The sequence below is a fragment of the Mobula hypostoma genome, chromosome 20 (assembly GCF_963921235.1).
Source record: "Mobula hypostoma chromosome 20, sMobHyp1.1, whole genome shotgun sequence".
NCBI classification, from domain to species: Eukaryota; Metazoa; Chordata; class Chondrichthyes; order Myliobatiformes; family Myliobatidae; genus Mobula; species Mobula hypostoma.
In genome coordinates, this window is record NC_086116.1 from 42,899,465 (window position 1) to 42,920,334 (window position 20,870).

Below are 20,870 nucleotides of genomic sequence, written 5' to 3' on the forward strand. Positions count from 1 at the left end.
AAGAATTAGGCTGTTCTGCCCATTGAGACTGCTCCGCCATTCAATCATGGCTGATTTATTTCGTGTCTCAACCTCTTGCTCCTTCCTTCTCCCTGTAACCTTTGATGTCCTTACTAACCAAGAACCTATCAACCTCCTCTTTAAATATACCCAATGACTTGGCCTCCATAGCCATTGGAATGGCAATTAATTCCACAGATTCAACACCCTCTAGATAAAGAAATCCCTCCTCATCTCTGTTCTAAATGGATGTCCTTCTATCCTGAAGCTGTGTCCTCTGGTCCTAGACTTTCCCACTACTGGAAACATCCTCTGCACATCCACTCCGTCTAAGCCTTTCAAGTTATTGCTAGGGATCATAGAGAGGCACAAACACTGATCTGTGTGGGACCCCACTTCTCTATGCTTATAAAAGTTGCTTCTCATGATCAAGTTCCCCTTCTCACCAATTGTCAACTCACTGATGCCCAATTTGAGTTTTGCCATGACCAAACTGCATCACAGCCTTGGTCCAGGCATAGATCGAAGGAGGAGTGCCAGAGATCTTCATTGATACCAAGTTAGCATTTAACCAAGTGTGGCAGTTAAAGAGTCTTTACCTGAAGCTTCAACCCAACCCAAAGGCCAAAGAAAAGAGCAGTTGAGAGGTGAAGAATTTTGTGGAAGGAATTCCACAGTTTGTTTGAGAAAACTCTGTTGCACTGGAGGAGTGGCTAAAATTGCAGCTGCTCTATACTGGGGGCTGCGAAATGATGCATGTCTCAGAACAAAATGAGCCACTGACAAAGAAGTTAAAGACTGGGGGAACTTGACAACCGATGACAAAATACAACCACCTGTTGTAGCAGCAGGCAGCGAGCTGTGCTGTATAGATCTCATACAGCTTCCCTTGCGCGCCGAAAGACGTGACTCTTGCCTAGGGATCCTTTGTGTTAGACATGACCCTTTTCAAGCAGGCCCCACCTCTCTTCCCATGCAGCTTGTTGCTGAAGCTCCTTTGCAGGTCTCTGCACTGTTTACCACAGAGTGGTTGGACTGAGTTTTTGTGCTTATTTTACCCACAGCCACAGAGCACATGGAAAAACCTAAAAATAGATATGCATGTAATTTTAGCTTTTTCTTTGCAGTTGATTTTCCGTGTACGTGTTTGAGGTTAAGATGAAGATTATCTATAATTCACTTAAGTAATAAAATAATGCACAATTAAATGGGCTATTTTGGGGGCTATCTGTTAATGGACTGCAATTTTAATTGACAGAAAATGGAATATTAATTGGCTTATCAACAAGCCAACTTGGACTGCAATATGCATTTTAATTTCCCAACTTCGGTGTTCAGATTAAAATGATGCACCATCAAAACAACACTAATCTTTAGGCCAACTGTAATGTGAAGATTCTTCAAAAAAAATTGTGTTGAATATAATTTTCTTGGTATTTTTCCTTTTAGAGTAAAGATTTTACTGGGCATTGCAGAATTTCTGTTCTGTAATGGCACCCTATTAGGTGCACTTCCTATCCACCCGAAAATGTTATCAAATTTCACACATTCTTTTGTTCATGATATTTTCCTTTTGGGGTAAATACACTACATATTATTAGATTTTGTATGTACAAGTATTGAAAACCAAATGCAAGAGAAAAACATTGGAGCAGGGGAGCTTCTAAATTGGATAGCCTCTGTAAAACAGAATGGTGATCACAGAGTAATTAATCTAGGCCTGTTGCCAACACTACAGGTACCAAGCCAATTTTGTGCTGCTTGCTGATTATAAAGATTTCTGGGTACAGCTGGCACAAACCACATTGTTGATTGATGGCTCATATCAGCAAGTGCTCTGCTTAAAACAAGCCCATACCTCTTAAAATTGAAGGGGCTATTGTGGCTGGGGCAGTTGTACGCATTCTTCCAGGAGGTGAATTTCACCATGGGAGCATTGAAGAATAGCTCATCATGAAGTAGGGGTTTTCAGACTTCCAGATGCTACAAGTAGACTCTAAGGAGTTTCTGATGAACAAAGGAGCTATGGAGCACGTACACTCTGTGCCCACTATTTGGTACAGGATGTAACTCCAGTACGTAACGAAGTAGCCACTGAGTGAATGTTCATGGTCTTCTGCTGCTGTAGCCCTTCCACTTTAAGGTTCGTCGTGTTGTGAGTTTAGAGATGCTCTTCTGCACACCACTGTTGTAACGTGTGGTTATTTAAGTTGCTGTCACCTTCCTGTCAGCTTGAACCACTCTGTCCATTCTCCTCTGACCTCTCTGATTAACAAGGTGCTTTTGTCCACAGAAATACTGCTCAGTGGATGTTTGTTTGTTTTTTTTTTAATAAGAGTTTTGCTCCATTCTCTGTGACGGTTGTGCATGAAAATCCCAGGAGATCAGCAGTTTCTAAGATACTCAGACCACCCTATCTGGCACCAACAATGTTTCATGCTGAAAGTTACTTCCATCGCATTTCTTCCCCATTCCAATGTTTGGTCTGAACAACAACTGAAACTCCTGACCATGCCTGCATGCTTTAATGCATTGAGTTGCTACCACATAATTGGTCGATTAGGCATTTGTGTCAATGAGCAGATGTACAGGTGTACCTAATAAATGGCCGCTGAGTACAACTGGCAGGGTGCTGAACAAGGAGCAGGGTGCTTGCCTTCATCGGCCACGGCGTGGAAAATATGTGTTTGGAATATCACGTTACAACTTTATAAAATGTTGGTTGAACCTCATTTGAAGTATTGTGCACATTTCTTGTCACCATAGTACAGGAAGGAGATGGAGGCTTTGGAGAGGGTGCAGAAGAGGTTCACCAGGCTGTTGCATGGATTATAAACAAGAGATTCTGCAGATCCTGGAAATCTTCAGCAACATACACAAAATACTGGGGGATCTCAATAAGTCAGGCAGCATCTATGGAGGGAACTAAACAGCCAACATTTCAGCATGGGACCCTTCATCAGGATGAAAAGTCTCAGCCCAAAACATTGACTGTTCACTTCCGTAGATGCTACCTGACTTGCTGAGTTCTTCAAGTATTTTGTGTGTGTGTTCTTTCTGCTTATCCCATATTCGGCTGTAAAAGGTCAAGAAGGGACACTGGCCAGAGCTGGAGGTTGAAATGTTGGACTTGCTGATTGATGAATTGGGTTATTGTCACGTACACCATGATTCTGTTAGTGTGCCAGCCAGGCGGATCACGGCATACCCTAGTACATTGAAGTATAAAACGGGTACCCAATGCAGAGTGGAGTTAGGGTTACAGAGAAATGGCATGTGAGTAAACAGTTAAAGGCGAAGGGCCTTGACGTGGTGGATTGTTCAACTGTTCATCTTTTAGCATATGAGACGTTCATTCTTTAATTATGTATGATCCGCCCACTCACTGTAATGGGCAGACAGCTTTTATTCTCCTTCGCAGGTGCTGCGCAGCCCAAGTTGAGGTTCAGGGTTCGCAGGATTTCCTTATCCACAAGAGCTCTTCCATTTTGCAACTGATAATCAAGATTCTTCAGGAGTTCGATATTTCATTTAGTTTCTTACAAGTCTGTTGGGTTTCAGTTATCTCATGTCAAAGATGTCCTTTGGCATAAACTCCAAAGGTAGATGATACCTAATGGCACATGACTGGATATCCTACACTTTTTTAAACTTCCTGAAATAGCTCACCAGAAAATACTTGATGTGCCTACAGAGACACGGGAATGAGTATTTTGGGATGAAGGCACAACATAAAATTTTATAAAAGTGAAGCCTTTTGGTCGTGACAGATTGTGTAGTTTCTATCAGCACGAGTAACGCAGAGGCCTGGATTCAAGTCCCTCGCAGTAAGGAGGAAAATTACCAGATTGCCATTTAAAAACACCTCTAGTTCTGTAATGAACTTTCCAAGGTGTGCCCTACCTTTATCTCCATACCACCCCACATTTTCCTCTCTGAAATAGCCTGGCAAGCCACTCAGGTGCCCCATAACTACTAAGTCGTACAAATCCATCTCGGTCTCCCCACCATCACAGAAACTAGTCTGCCTCTAGTATGATTCACTCAACAAGATGTCTCAAACCAGTTGAGGGGACACTACAGAAAAACTTACGGAACCACATCACATCCTGGCTACAGTTACCAAAGCACAGAGTGCGACTGTGTCCACCAGAGGATCTGCAAAAGGTCAAGAACATGACCCACTTTCTCAAGGGCAATTAGGAAGGGAGATTAAATGCTGAACTTGCCAACAACACTCAGTTCCTGTTAAGTGAATCGCGGAAAAAATATATTATTAGCTGTAAGTGTGCTGTAATGCATTATTGAAACTTACAAAGCCATTACATGAACCAGTTATGGGTATTTGAGTAATGGGAATCCAGATGCTCAGATTGTTATTCAGTTCAACAGCCACTGAAGACTTAATTTCTGATTTAAAAATTGCTTATAGTATTTGTACATTCCTTTTTTTTATTAGTTATGAATGCAAAAGTTAATGAGGTTAGTGTTACATAAAAAAAGTGCTGTGTTCCTATTTTCTAGTGCTACCTTACATTCAGTGGCCACGTTATTAGGTACATCTGTACACCTACTACTACCACTACGTTGACTCAGGCCTAGGGGGTAATGTACACCTCGTTAATGCAAATATCTAATCAGCCAATCAGCCATATTTTACGCAGCAACTCAATGCATAAAAGCAGGCAGACGTGGTCAAGAGGTTCAGTTGTTGTTCAGACCAGACATCAGAATGGGGAAGTAATGTGATCTAAGTGACTTTGACCATGGAATGATTGTTGATGCCAGACGGGGTGGCTTGAGTATCTCAGAAATTACTGATCTCCTGGGATTTTCATGCACAACAGCTACTAGAATTTACAGAGAATGATACGACTTGAAAATAATATCCAGTGAGATCTGTTCTGAGGAAGAATATGCCTTTGTTAATTCAAGATTCATTTGTTATCAAAGAATGTGTAAATTATACAACCTTGAGATTTGCTTGCTCACAGGTAGCCACAAAGCAAGAAACCTGAACCAACCCAATTTGGGGAAAAAAATAAAAATAAAAGATCAACAGTCGATACACGAGAAAGGATAAAAATAACAATTCATGCTGACAATTGAAGCGAACAATAGCATTCCAAACCAAAATTGAGTCCTGAGATCCAAACCCTGGAGTAGGCCCAAGGCCTTGCCTATCAGTTCATCATATTAATGGGCATGGAGAGCAGCAGCCAGAGTAGTCTTCAGAGCCTCAGAGAGAATGGTTAGAGGAGAATGGCCAGATTGGTTCAAGCTAACTGGGAGGGTGACAGTAATGCAAATAACCACAGTAGTGTGCAGGAGAGCATTTCTGAATGTACAACACTTTGAACCTTGAAGTAGATAGTCTACAGCAGTGGAAGACCACACCAGGTTCCACTCCCATACCTAATAAAGTGGCTACTTTATTCTCGGTAGGGCAATAGTTGTACCATGAAAGAAAAAAAGGGTGCTGGAAACATTCAGCAGTTCAAGTAACATTTTTATATACTGTCGCATTTTTTTGGATATCAATAAATACTAGTTGTCGACCATGTGATGGAAAAGTTTCCAAGAGACCTAGTCACTCAGCCTCAATGTGTTTACTATGTGGGGAAGACTGTAACTCTTAAAAATAAGCTGTAGGTGTTGTAGATGTGGTTTGAGCAAAATGGTATTGTGGTAGTTGTGTTCTGAGTAAATTTTATTGCTTTACATCCTCACACAAGAGGCCCATGCAAACAATCTATTCAACTTGCCAATCTACCCTTTCATCTTGGCATTCTGCCAATTTTGGTTTTTTTTTGTTCTCACTGTAATTGCATGTGGGACGCTGGAAAAATGTTAACAGTGTTGCTGGAAGCTTTACTGTTGACAAATGATTGTGATCTAGAAGTGAAGTGTGAAAGATAAATGCTATTTTATTTATCGATTTGCAATAGCCATGTAAATTCTGCTCTGTTGGATGTTTGTTTTTATATTTTATATTAACACGTGAATTCTTTCATAGCCAGCAGTGGCCCCAGTTCTATTTTAATTAAACTTGGTTGTTCTGTTTACAGTTACTGCATGTATTTGCATCCAATTTATCCCACAGCTTTGTACAAACGTTTGTAGAATATATGCTTTACACAGAAACATTTCATGTCTCCTTCATGTGAATGTGAGAAATGGTTCAGATCTTTACCAGATTTTGGAAAGTGTAAATATTTTGTGAGTAAACCATGCCAGTTCTTGATTTTTCTTTTTGTAAAAAAAAATGCGTATAAATTTTCCATTTGATTTGAGTAGAATTTCCCCTATTTGAGTAGAAATGTAAAATGGCAGATACAGAACCTCTTTGTAAACTTCAGTGGAAGTTCAAAGATGATCATATGTTGGCTGAGAGTAATTGGCTGAAAGTTCTGCAGAACTTGAGGCTCAATAAATGGAAACTTTCTTTAGTTTCAGGTTGAAATCTCTTAAGACTATTGTAATCTTATATTTTTCTACCCTTTCAGCAAAATTGTGGCATTTTATGAAAGGCTCATTGCCAAAACAAGCCCCAGCAGCTTTTCCTTTGATGAATACACTGTCATAATTTCTTAAATGTGAAGATCTATTCTGGGGACATTAAACAGTCACTTAATCTGTTCCTTTTTTTTGTTGTGGTTGATTATGCACTGTTATGCTGAGTAACTTGGCAGTCCTTTCCAATGCTCTTAAGATGTTGTTGAAATCAAAGCAATTAACTGGTTATGAAGGTAATCAAACCCTGCTGCATTTGTCTGTGGATAGGTATATTTCCATATATTTCTGAAGGTTAGTATTGTCTGTCTAGCTACTTTTATTTCAGTTATCAGGCATTTCAAGAGTATTAGCTTCCATGCTTTTTAACACGAAGACGTTTAAGCAATAATATTGAGTAATAGGGAAAATTCACAGTAGGTTCAAACCATGATTGATAGGCTACGAAAAAGGAAGCTTCTCCTCCTCAATGATGCCACTTAAAATTTATCTCATCGCCACCATTTTGATTGCCTGCCCACGTGATCCAATACCGTGCTTTATTTGATGTCCACTCTGTGCCGTGAATTGGAATATTTTACCATGTTGAATGCATAAATAGAAATTGTCCTGTTAATGCCTGAATTTTGTTTTAAATATACTATATTGTGCAAGAAGTTCCCAGGCAGGAGGGGCAGACTAGGAATTAAAATTATAGTGTTCCTCCAATAAACTCTTCTCGGGCTTCCAGGCCGGGTACAGGTATCGAATTGAACCAGTGTTTCGGTGACAAACTCTGCCATCTTCATCAGGGATGAATCTCACCCCTGGGTCATCCCTGGTGTAGATGGCAGGGTTTGTCATTGAAACATCGGTTCAAATCGATATCTGTACCTGGCTGGAAGCCCGAGAAGAGTTTATTCGTCATACACGCCGGGAAGGTGCTAGAACCTTTTTTCAAAATCTTGCTGTACTGAAAATTGGACTACTTTACGAGGATGCAGTTGTTGCCTCTCAGAGGCATGCGATTTGTCAGAATAAAAAATAAACTGGGGATACTGCCTTCATTTTAAAAGAGCAATTTCACCAAAAAAAAAGTATTTGAACAACAGGCATGGTTAAGATGTAAAGAGAACTGTGCCAGGTGTGTAATTATGGTATATTTCTCAGTGCAGAGTTTAGGAAATGCTGAATATTAACAGATGCTCTGTGAATTCTGTGGTACACAAAGGCAAGAGAATGAATGTCTCCTCCAGTGTTTCAGGAGGTAAAGATTCACATGGACCAACAACTGAAGCTCTTGACCAAGCCTGCATGCTTTTATGTATTGAGCGCTGCCACGTGATTGGCTGATTAGATATTTGCATTAATGAGCACGAGCACAGATGTACCTAATAAAGTGGCCGCTGAATCTGTGACTGCACCTGGAAATTTTGAATTCGTTCTGGAATTTTGTTTGACAGCCCCCTTAATATCGAATTAAGAGACTGGATTGCTCATATTTGTCCTGGTCCCCAGCCATGTTGCATCGTAACATGTAATCTCGAGTATTATTCACAGTTCAACCGTTTGATGTGAGTTTAGTGCACTGTTATTTTTGGGTGGACTGGGGAGAGCATACGGTCCCATAAAACTAAGCAAAAGTAATTATTTTTAAAGAGCATATCCAGTACAATGCCAGAAAGATTAAAGCCAGGAGCAGCTGCCATTTGCCTAGAAAGCCAGATGCATCATGTTGTTTTCTTCGCCCCTTTCTACATCAAATTTACTTTCTTTACCCACAGCGTGGAGCCAGTTGCAGTGACCTTTTTGCTTGAATTGTGCCTGGTGAAAAACTCGACCAAGCATTGCAGGTTTTGCATTGCGTTCACACAGTGGTGCTGTTTCTGCTCATAGGTGTACAGAATCTGACTGAAGTAATCATTGTTTCTTGAGGATGAGGTTCGGTACAAGTGGGAAGAGCCTGGTTTGTACTTTGATCAGGAAAGTGAAGTCCAGCATTCCAGGCGGATCTTGGCTGCGGAGGCCATATCATTGGGTATATTTAAAGCGGAGGTTGATAGGTTCTTGATTTGTCAGGGAGACGAAGGTTATGGAGAGAAGGCAGGAGGATGAGGTTGACGAGGATAATATATCAGCCATGATGGAATTGTGGAACGATCTCTCTTCCCTGCTCACTCATGTGCCTATCCATTTGCCTCTTTTGGAGTAGACTCAATAGGTTGAATGACCTAATTCTGCTCCAGTGTCTTATGTCACTCCCTGATTCAGATTCATTTGTTCATCACACTTACATCGAAACACAGTGAAATGTTCCTTTTGCATTATTAGCAAAAGCACTGAAGGATTGCTGGAGGTCAGCCAGTCTGTGCTGTGCTACTTTGCAACATTTTCAAATCAATGACAAACCTACACATAGCTGTACAGAAAAGAAAAGTGCTGGTATTTATGCATTTTTTTTCCTTGACTGTGCTTTGACCTCTTATAGACAGTGGATTCGTGTTAATAGGGCAGCTGCTTATTTGGGACAACTTTGAAAGAACAAAAACTAATCGACAGTATTGCTAGGATTGCCTTCATGTAATTGGGACACTGTTCTGCTTAAATGGGACAGGAAGCTGTTGCCGAATAGGTTCTAACTAGCGTCAGTCACGCGCACTTGTGTGGCCCTTAGATGTGACACCGTGCCTGCATCAATTTCTGTTGCTCTCTTCCCTGCTCACTTGTGTGCCTGGCCTGCTGAGTTCCTCCAGCATTTTGTTTGTGTTGCTGGGATTTCCAGCATCTGCAGATTCTCTCATGTTTGTGATTTGATCACTCATGCACCTATCCATTTACCTCTTAAATGTTGTTACTCTTCCTGCCTTTACCAGCCTCGTTTAGCAACTCATTCCAGATACCAGCTGCTCTTTGTCTGAAAGATTTTTTTTCTTGGAATCCCTTTAAACCTCCTTCCTTTCACCTTAAATCTTTGCCCTCTCGTTTTGGACTCACCTACCATGGGAAACAAATTCTGCGTAACTACCCTAAAAGAACACCTCCAAGAGCAGAATAAAGCTGCGTATTAGCTCCTAATAGGTACCTAACAGTAACAACATTTAAGAGACATTTGAATGTCTCTGAGAATTTTATATAGCTCTATCAAATCACCTCTCAGCCTCTTTCACTCCAGAGAAAATAGTCCTCGCTCACATTCAGGCAACATCCTGGTAATCTTTCCTGCAGCCTGTGTAATTGAATTGTGTCCCTCTGGTGGTGCAGTGACCAGAACTGCACTCAATACTCCAAGTGCAGCCAAACCAATGTTATGTACATCTCTGTTAGTTTACAGTTGATGCACCTACAATCAAACACTCCCAGCCCAACTGGATTTGCATAATGCTGCTGCTTTTGTGGAGCAAATTAAAATGGGTCTTCCTCAGCAACTGTCTGCTAGGGGCCATGAATTTAAAACAGGAAGTTATCTTGCATTTATTGCTTGGTTACTCTCCCCATGGCCCAGATTATCACTACTTTCCTGCCCCAGAGTCCTTCCCACCAACTTGCTCTCATAAAATTGGAAATTTCCGATGACATTCCATCCCCACCCCAAGTCCCAATTCTGTGACGCAATCCAGCATGCTCCCCCACCCCAACAATCCCTGTTGGATCCCAACTGCCGACACTTCCTGCCGCCTTCTTCCCAAAGTTGTCTGCTGACTTCCTCTGTATCTCCACAATGTATGAGAGAAAGCCATTTCACAGTTGTAAGGTCCATTCAGCAGTGTACGGTTCTGTGGGTATCTCTCCAGCAGTAGGTCCCACAGCCATTAGTCACTTTAACCAGTGAATTTCTAGGTTTGTGTACCTGAAACTGAGATTTCAGTGTGGTGCAGCCACAACACACGCACAGATCGAATATCAGGGCTGCAGAAATTAGTTTTGTGATCCCATAACCAAGATATTAAACTAAACCACAGTGGACCTCGCACTCTAGTCAGTTAAGCTGAGGGGTAGTTATACAGCTTAATAGGATGAGACTACTTAGGAGCATCCTGTCTTCAATGACAGCAGAACCCATGAGAGCAAATGACAAGGATGTAGTATTTGTAACTCTTCAGTAAATAGTGTCCGTAAGTGTTCCATCTCTATATGAAGTTACTGGCACTGCCAGACCTAATCATCATCCAGTCTAACTAAGGTATTAAGAAATAGGTGAGTGCTCTCGCTTCAGAGAAGTTCACGCACCTTGGCAACATCTTCGATGCCAGAGAGTAGCAACTGCTCTGCACGTGACCACAAGAAACTGCAGAGAGCTGTGGACACAGCTCAGCACATCACAGAAGCCAGCCTCCCCTCCGTGGACTCTGTCCAAACTTCTCACTGCACCAGTTAAGCAGCCGGGATAACCAAAGACTTCAGCCACCCTGGACATTCTCTCTTCTATCCCTCCCCCCTCCGCCCCGGTTTTCTTTGGGCAGAAGATACAAAACCTGAAAGCTTGTCCCACCAGGCTCAAGGACAACTTCTGTGCTGCTTTTTATAAAGCTACTGAACTGTCCCCTTCTATGATAAGGTGGACTCTTGAACTCACAATTAACCTCATTATTCTTTTGTTTATCTGCAATGCACTTTCTCTGTAGCTGTAACATTTTATTCTGCATTATTATTGTTTTGCCCTGTACTACCTCATGCATGAGGTAATGATTTAATTTGACACGCTTTTCACTGTATCTTGGTACATGTGACAATAATATACCAATTCCAAATCTTATCCAATGAGAATGAGTAACACGATTAACGAATCTCCTACCATCGCCATTTTGGAGTTGTCATTTTCCAGAAGGTTAACCAAGCAGCTTGCTGAACTCCACAAAGTTGTTTTGCTATCTGCAAGTTAGGAGTTTGATTGATTATTCATCAATTGCCTGAACTTTGCTCTAGAAGTTCTGTCATGCAATACTCGTGAATCTGACTGATTGATACCATGTTCTCCACCGTTAGCATTTCCTGGCACACTATGGCTACAATGGGTGGCTCGTATAAGGTGACTGCAACAACTCGCTGAAACTTATTTAATGGACCTTCCTACACTGTGTCCTTGATTACCTAGGACAACGGCCACGGGGTGCATGGGAGCATTTTCCACTCAAAGTCACGATATTCTACACGAGGAATACGCTGATGACTACATGTTAAATGGAAGTTGCTTTCCTAGAAAATGGACCACATCACAAATTATATTCTACCAATGAAACACACTGGAGTTGTGATAAAGGGTCTCAGACTGAAACAAATTATTCCTCTTCATAGATACTATCTGATGTGCTGACTTGCTTGCTGAACCAGCATGGACATCTTCTCTCATCGCAACACTGAACACAACCTGTGGACTCACCTTCAAGGAGTGATGTTCTCTGTGTTATTCATTTATTATTATTTGTTTATTTTGTGTGTATTTGCTCAGTTTGTCTTTTACATATTTGTTTTGCTTGCCAGTCTTTGTGTGTAGTTTTTCATTGACCCTATTGTATTTCTTTGTTCTACTGTGAATGCATGCAAGAAAAGGAATCTCAGGGTAGTATTTGGTGACAGATACGTACTTTGAAAATAAATATGAATTTTAAAACTTTTGCTAAGTTCCTCCAGCATTTTTTGTGTGTGTGTGCACGAGCATGCTGTTCAAGATCTGCAGAATATTTTGTGTTTACCATATTACAAAATTCCTTATTGTAAAGCCATGTTACCTGTGTAAGCATCAGGAAATGCAAGCTGGGAAAAATATATTAATTTATTTACTTCTGTGGCATAAATTCCATCAAAACAAATTTTATTCCATATCTGAGATTTCTCAGTGGTGATTTGTGAATTCTGTAAGGGTGAATTTCCATTACCCAGACAGCTGTAACACAAGAGATGTCTGTATCCCCTTTCCTCTTGGAACTTCCTACCAAACAACATGACAGGATTTATAAATTTTATCACTGAAAATAACCGAAGCATACAAGACTATACATCATCAACTAAATGTTCTTTGCTTCAACTATATGTGGAAGCTTGCTTAAAGTCACGGACCAGCTGATCTTGCTAATGGAAGTCTGTCCACAGCCAAATCAGTGAATGCTTGAATTGAGCCAGGACTTGACTAACTGGCAGTTCAAGTTGGCCTGAGAATATAATAGTGCATTTTATCAGTAGACTAACACAAATTCCACCTTTACAAATGTCTTACCGTGTTTGGAATGATGATTCTCAGTGAATCCATATGAATTTCTTTCTGTTTTACTATTTAGTGACTAGAGAAATATACAAAGCATCTACATTTTGAAATCAGTAAGCATTGAAAAAGTTTAAAGGAACAGTGACATCAGCAAACAATATGTACTTTCAGACATCTGTTAATAGGGTGAATGTTGAGTTTAAATGCACTAGACAGAATAATATCTACTGTGTGAGTGTCAGTAAAAGTAATCAAGAATCCGTTTGGTTTGTGTGCAATTGGCTGTAAGATTGTAGATATTGGAATCTGGAGCAACACACAAGCTGGAGCAACTCAGTAGTTTAGACAGCATCTTCAGAGGGGAAAGTCCATACCCTCCATGTCTGACCCACTAAGTTCCTCCAGGTTTTTGTGTGTTCTGGAGAACTTTGAATATCTTCCCCTTGCAGATTTTTTTGTCAAACTGTTTAATGCTTATTGTAAAATCTAGATTCATAAATTGTTCAGCTAAAGCAATTTGGGTAGATAATATAAAAATGGTGAAAAATATATCTAATTGAGAATTAATAATTTAGATGCTTACAAAAGTATGTGGAAGAATATTACCTTTATTATTTGTCTCTGAGTATTGCAAACAACTACACTAGACTAAGTATGAAGTAAGTTTAAGTATTTTTGTGTAACACACAAAAAATGGAGAAACTCAGCAGGCCAGGCTGTGTCTACGAAGAGGAATAAACAGCTGATGTTTCAGGCAGTCCTGATGAAGGATCTTGGCCCGACATGTTGACTGCTTATTCCTTACCATAAATGCTTTCTGACCTGCTGGGTTCCGCCAGCATTTTGTATGTGTTACTCTGGATTTCCAGCATCTGCAGAATCTCTTGTGTGCAAGTATGTTGTGCTTTCTTTAAGGTGAGAACCGAGCAAACAGACTAGAAATAAGGTACTGCAGTGAAATAGCATGGCCAGCTTTAATGCTTCTGGATACGCCTCAGTTCAATCAGACCTCAGGATCACTCTCTATCTCCCCTGATCCTAATTCTTCCCAGGCATTGCCTGCGATCGTGTCCCTTTCCTTCTCGCCACCCTCTCTACTTCAAATGATGCTGAACCCTGGCATCCCCATTTTCAAATAACCCAATTGCAGATTTTCCAGATGCATTTAGTGAAGTTCCTGAAATAATCCGCTCGGTGTTTCTTCACATGTAGTTTTAAGTAAAGTTGTTCTTTATATTTGAGGCAGTGAATACATTTGTAAATCAGTACCAGGGTTGTTGCATTAATATAGGTGTTAATAGGATACATTAAACCAACTTTTGCAGATGGAAAGAAAATATTTTATCCTAGTTCTTCACTTTTATAAAATGATATTCTTACATTGTAGCATTTTTCCTACTTTGGATAGCGTTGGAATAGCTAGGGTTCTGGCCAACATTTCTAATATTAAAAAGAGCTTGAGGATTTATGCCATATCTTATTACAAAGAGGAGTTAGTATTGCCAATTTTTCTAAGTTGGATACAGATGTTATAAAAAAAAGGCTTTGTTGGAATATAGTCAGTAATGCCTTTAGAAATATCTGATGTTGCAATCGTAATTGAACATGCACTATCATGGACAATTTTCCAAAAACTAATGACGTTGTTTGTCTCCCAGCATTGTAAATTAATGTAAATTGGTGGGAATTGGAATTAGCTTCATTCAAGTTGCACACAGAAAAAGGTTTTCTGTTACTAAAACTTTGATTTTATTTTCATTTATTTGCTTAAGCATTACAGTGTCAAATGTGTTTAAGGATTTCTTTATCTTTGTGAAGTACCCAAAGATATTTATTTTAACAGTGATACATGAATACAAATTCATATACTTCATTGTTTATCTTTAACTCCCTTAGAGCATCCATTCATCCTTGTCTTTCTTCCCGGACCTCCTGTCCCATGATCCTCTTGTATCCCCTTTTGCCTATCACCTGCCCACTCTTGGCTCTATCCCTCCCCCTCCTGTCTTCTATCATTTTGGATCTCCCCCTCCCCCTCCAACTTTCAAATCCCTTACTCACTCTTCCTTCAGTTAGTCCTGACGAAGGGTCTCGGCCTGAAACGTCGACTGCACCTCTTCCTACGGATGCTGCTTGGCCTGCTGCGTTCACCAGCAACTTTGATGTGTGTTGCTTGAATTTCCAGCATCTGCAGAATTCCTGTTGTTTTTGTTTTCAATAGTTTAGAAAATCCATTTTTCTTGGATGAGACATCAATTGATGTGAGCACGTTTGGTCTGCATGCGGGTGACATCTGATAGTGACGAGCAACACACACAAAATTCTGGAGGAATTAAGGAGGTCAGGCAGCATTGGGGCCCTTCCCCCATGGTCCACTGTCCTCTCCTACTAGATTCCTCCTTCGTCAGTCCCGTAACTTTACCTCTTCAACTTGACACCTCCCAGCTTCTTGCTTACCCATCTTTCCTCACTTGCCAGCTTGAAATCCTTCTCCTCCCTACCACCTTCTTATTCTGGCTTCTTCCCCCCTTCCTTTCCAGTCCCAATGAAGATCTCGGCCGGAAAAATCAATTGTTTATTCCTTCCATTAGATGCAGCTTGACCTGCTGAATTCCTCCAGTATTTTGCTCTGAATTTCCCGCATCTGCAGAATCTCTTGTGTAACTGACAACGATGAGTAGATCTCTCCTAAATTGATAAGCAATGTCTGGTGTTATTTTCCTATTCACGATCTCGTAGGAAATGTGTATTTAATTTTCTGTTCGAAAACAAAACAGTATGGATCTGTGAAGATTCTTCTTAAGCTTAAAAGTTTTAGGTCCTTGAATTTTTGTGTTGGTCATTTTCGTATCGGCTTTCAAAATTATGTGCACTGCTTCAGACACTTCAGGGGTAAATATAATTGCAACATAATATGTTGTATTTTAATCTTCATTTAATTTGAAGGTCACTGGGAGCCTAGTCAATTTATGCCTTGCTCTCCTTTTATGAGTAAAGCTGTTTCCACCTATAGAAATAATGCAACACATTGTGATTACTTCTTGTTGAAAGCACTGATATCTGAAGGAACATTATTGGTGGTTCACAGCTAGGAACTGATGCACAGCAAATGTACTGCTGAGGCTTGATCACCATGAAGAACTGTTGATAAAGAATCCCTTTTTAAATACTCCCAGTGGTATTTTAAGTTTTACTCCTGAAAAGCAAAGTCAATAAACTATTCCCCATCCCTCTTCCCCATCCAAATATACTGATGTCCGCATGTCTGTTTTTCAGCAAGCTCTCCTTGAGGATTAACTAATACAACCAATTATCGGCTTAGTGAGAAACCTTACCTTAAGCTGGGAGCAGATTTTATCCATAATTGTCAAGAGACTTATTTTATGTACTTGCTTTAACACTAATGGGGAAAGACGTTTGTGTCTGGTCTCAGAACATAGTTGTAGACCTTTGACCCAGAAGATGTTCGTTTACTTTAAATTTTTTTAATACCAACCTTTTTTCTCCATTTTCATCTTTCTGCCACCATCTTAAATGAGCTCACTGATAAAAGGTCTTCAGCCTGAACTGTTATATCTGTTTTTCTCTCCACGGATGCAGTCTGACCTGCGGAGTGTTATCAGCATTTCTTGTTTTGAAATAAACTTCTGCTTCAGTTCTCTTTGTTTCCGATGCCCATTTGCAAGATGTTCATTCAAAGCAGTCAAAACTTGCATTATGTAGGTTAATACTAGTGCGTTTTTAGACCCTAGCATTCCAAAAAAATCCAGAGAGTTCAAATCAGTGATCTATTAGATTAGATTATTTGATTAGATTATGAGGACATGCAGTCCTCTTTTATTGTCATTTAGTAATGCATGCATTAAGAAATGATACAATATTCCTCCGGTGTGATATCACAAAAACACAGGACAGACCAAGACTGAAAAACTAACAAAACCGCATAATTATAACATATAATTACAACAGTGCAGCAATACCATAACTTGATGAAGAACAGTCCATGGCACAGTAAAAAAAAAGTTCAAAGTTCCTTGAAAGTCCCACATCTCACGCAGACGGGAGAAGGAAGAAAACTCTCCCTGCCGTGCCCGACCACAGTCCGACTCTCAGTTGTCCGAAAATTTCGAGCTCTGATCAGCCCTCCAACACCGAGTACCGAGCACCATCTCTATCCAAACGATTCGACCTCCGCCCCAGTCACCAGCAGCAGGCAAAGCCGGGGGTTTTGGGGCCTACCCTCCGGAGATTCTCGATTGCACAGTAACAACAGCAGTGAACCAGGCATTTCAGAAGTTTCTCCAGATGTTCCTCTGCTTCTCATGTCTGGTCTTCATCAAATCAGAACTGTCCACGGCCCCTATTTAACAGATGCGAGATCATTTCACTGGAGAGCTGCGTCGCACTGCCATCTTCTCCTCCCGCCTCTCTATGATACAGAAGCAAATGAAGCATCATAGTTTTCTGGGTTTATATGAATATTGAAAGCATATCTGGATTGGTGTGTGTGAATCCAGTCTGCCAAACGTTTTGTGCCTGTTATCAATTCTGTTGATATTGGTGACTTCACAATGCAATGCCTTAAAATGGTAGCATCCATCATTGACGACGTTCCCCATCAGGACATGCCCTCTTCTCCTGACCACCATCAAGGAGTAGATTCTTTCCTCTGATATTAGATCTCTGAATAGACAGCAAACCCATGAACATTAACACACTTTTATTGCTGTTTATTGTTTGCACTACTTTTAAAATGTATATTTTATTTTATAATTAGTGATACTGTATATTTATGAATTGCATTGTATGCCTGCAGCAAAACAACAAATTTCATGACACATGCCGAAGTTAATACATCTGATTCTGAACACAAAGGTGTCACATTTCATGGTCTCTGTTCTTGTGTAAAACTTGCAGGACCAGTCTGATATAAGGACTCACTGCTTCACAGTTGGCATGAAGTTGGAGGCAGTTGATCCAAGGGAACCCTTTTTGATCTGCCCTGCCACGGTGACCAAGGTGAGTGAGCATTGCCAAGTCCATAATCGAATTAAGATAACTCGTGAAGATACGTTACGGAATTAAATTATTAACTCCATTACATCAGTTCCAAAGAACCTCAGGTTTCTTAAAAAAATATAGATTACTCCAAAACATTAGGAAAGCAACATTTCTAAATCTGTAGTTAGTGGTGTTTTATTTTTTAAAATATGGGTGACATGGTTGTATAGCGGTTAGCGCGATGCCATTACAGCTCAGGACGTCGGAGTTTGGAGTTCAGTTCTGGCACCATCTGTAAGGAGTGTGTATTATCTGCCCACGTCCGCATGGGTTCCTCCGGGTGTTCAGGTTTCCTCCCACTTTCCAAACACATACGGTTAGTAGATTAATTGGTCATTGTAAATTGTCCTGTGATTAGGCTAGTGTTAAGTAGGTAAGTTGCTGGACAGTTAGGCTCGTTGGGCTGGAAGGGCCTGTTCCATCCTGTACCTCTAAATAAATAGAGTGATAACGGATTTTCACTGCTCCTTGCTAAGCAGCTGTAAAATTCTCATCAAAGTTGCTGGTGAACGCAGCAGGCCAGGCAGCATCTCTAGGAAGAGGTACAGTCGACGTTTCAGGCGGAGACCCTTCGTCAGGACTAACCGAAAGAAGAGCTAGTAAGAGATTTGAAAGGGGGAGGGGGAGATCCGAAATGATAGGAGAGGACAGGAGGGGGAGGGATGGAGCCAAGAGCTGGACAGTTGATTGGCAAAAGGGATATGAGAGGATCATGGGACAGGAGGCCTAGGGAGAAAGAAAAGGGGGAGGGGGGAAAAAGCCCAGAGGATGGGCAAGGAGTATAGTGAGAGGGACAGAGGGAGAAAAAGGAGAGAGAGAAAAAGAATGTGTGTATATAAATAAATAACGTTTGGGGTACCAGGGGGAGGTGGGGCATTAACGGACGTTAGAGAAGTCACTGTTCATGCCATCAGGTTGGAGGCTATCCTCGTACCCCATCCATTATTTATTTATTTACACACATTGTTTTTCTCTCTCTCCTTTTACTCCCTCTGTCCCTTTCACTTTTCCCCTTGCCCATCCTCTGGGCTCCCCCCCCCCTTTCTCCGTAGGCCTCCTGTCCTATGGTCCTCTCATATCCCTTTTGCCAATCAACTGTCCAGCTCTTGGCTCCATCCCTCCCCCTCCTGTCTTCTATCATTTCGGATCTCCCTCTCCCCCTCCCACTTTCAAATCTCTTACTCGCTCTTCTTTCAGTTAGTCCTGACGAAGGGTCTCAGCCCGAAACGTTGACTGTACCTCTTCGTATAGATGCTGCCTAACTTACTGCGTTCACCAGCAACTTTTATGTGTGTTGCTTGAAATTCCAGCACCTGCAGATTTCCTCATGTTTGAGCTGTAAAATTCTGTTTAGTTAACATTTTTACCAAGAACACATGCACGACAGTTGTACCTAGAGGGTATCCCTCAGAATAGAGCAGCATTCCTTTAGAACAGCGATGAGGAGGAATTTCTTTAACCAGAGGGAGGGGGATCTGGGGGAATTCATTGCCACAGATGGCTGTAGAGTCCAAGTTGTTGGGTATGTTTAAAGCAGAGATTCTTGATTAGTAAGGGCATCAAAGTACAGGAGAAAGCAGGAGAATGGGGTTGAGAGGAATAATAAATCAGCCAGGATGGAATGACAGAGCAGTCTCGATCAGTAGATTGCCCTAATTTTGTTCCTTTGTATAATGTCCTATGCTGTTTAAAATGCATGTGTACACTGGTATGCTTAAAACTCATTTCAAAAATATTATCCATTTGAGCCTATTTGTCTAAATCCCAAGCAAAATATTAAATTTCAAAGTTCAAAATTTGAAAGTAAATTTATTACCAAAATACACATGTCACCATATACTGCCCTGAGATTGATTTTCTTCAGGACATTCACAATAAATGCAAAGAAACACAATAGGATCCAATAAATAAGTACACACAACAAAGTCAGACAGCTAATGTGCAAAAGGTGACAAATCATGAAAATACAATAATGAAAAAATACAAGATCATAACAATAATAAATAATAAGTATTGAGAACACAAGCCGTAGAGTCCTTGAAAGTGAGTCGATGGGTTGTGGAATCAGCTCAGTGTTGTGGTATCCAGGCTGGTTCAAGAGCCTGATGTTGAGGGGGAATAAATGCTTAAATAGTCTTAATTAGTTAATATTTTCTTCCTTAATTTTTAATGTTTGCTTAACTAATTTTCTTCAATCCTGTAGGTTTTTAATGACCACTATTTTATGATCACAATTGATGACTTAAGGCCAGATGCTAGTGAAAACTCAATGCTTTGCCATGCTGATTCACCAGGGATCCTACCTGTTCAGTGGTGCCTTAAAAATGGGGTCCATCTTACTCCCCCAAAAGGTTGGTGTTTCTTACAAAATAAAAGTTTTTTGGATAATAAAACCATGTAACATATTTTTGAAATTATTTTACCAGATCATCATCTTGCATCTGATTGTAAATCTTGTACTGATTTTGCAATGCAAATGCTGATGGTTGCCTAGCAACAGTGGTTAAAGCATAGCGAACAATCATCATGATAGTTGGTAATTCATGAATTTCCATCCTATGTGAATCAGCTGATATCCAATATGATGTATATTAAAGCTGATTCATGATGGATGATTTATGTTTTTAACCTTTAAGTTGTTTCACATTGCATTATTATTTTCCTGCAAGTTGTTCAGATTTGTAATTATGTTTGCAGCTCTTTGAGAGAGAGAGAGAGAGAGAGAGAGAGACCAAATGCGCACTCTAAATGCTTGGATGTCACCAGGTTAATTATTTGGTATTTTCCTCAACAATTTCTGTTCTGTATTGGAAATCATATATTTACACCTATATAAAATTATAGAAGGAAAGTAGCAGTACAAAGAACTTGCTGTAAAAATTTTGTGGTAAAAATGCAATCATAAAATCACCCTTTTGTACAGGACCATAGATTTTCTGTTTGAACCCATGATACCCAGTAATGCTTCCACACCAGGTGATATGTTGCTGGAGTGAATTTCAAATTGCAGCTCCTTTGAGCACCTTTTTATCAGGAGAAAGGGATTCTGAAAGAACATGAGGGAACCTGTGTAAGTTGTGCAGTTGGCATTAAAATCGAACTTCTGACTTGCAGTAAA

At 40.4% G+C, this 20,870-nt stretch overlaps 1 protein-coding gene across 4 annotated transcripts in view; it reads left to right on the forward strand.

Annotated features, from left to right (window-relative positions):
* sfmbt2 (Scm like with four mbt domains 2) overlaps positions 1–20,870 on the forward strand; it is a 226,853-nt gene that overhangs the window by 102,737 nt on the left and 103,246 nt on the right. For all 4 annotated transcript variants that reach the window (XM_063072736.1, XM_063072738.1, XM_063072739.1 and 1 more), the window contains 2 exons: positions 17,609–17,710; positions 19,956–20,103. In XM_063072736.1, the coding sequence (XP_062928806.1) occupies positions 17,609–17,710; positions 19,956–20,103 (250 nt within the window). The remainder of the gene's footprint in view (positions 1–17,608; positions 17,711–19,955; positions 20,104–20,870) is intronic.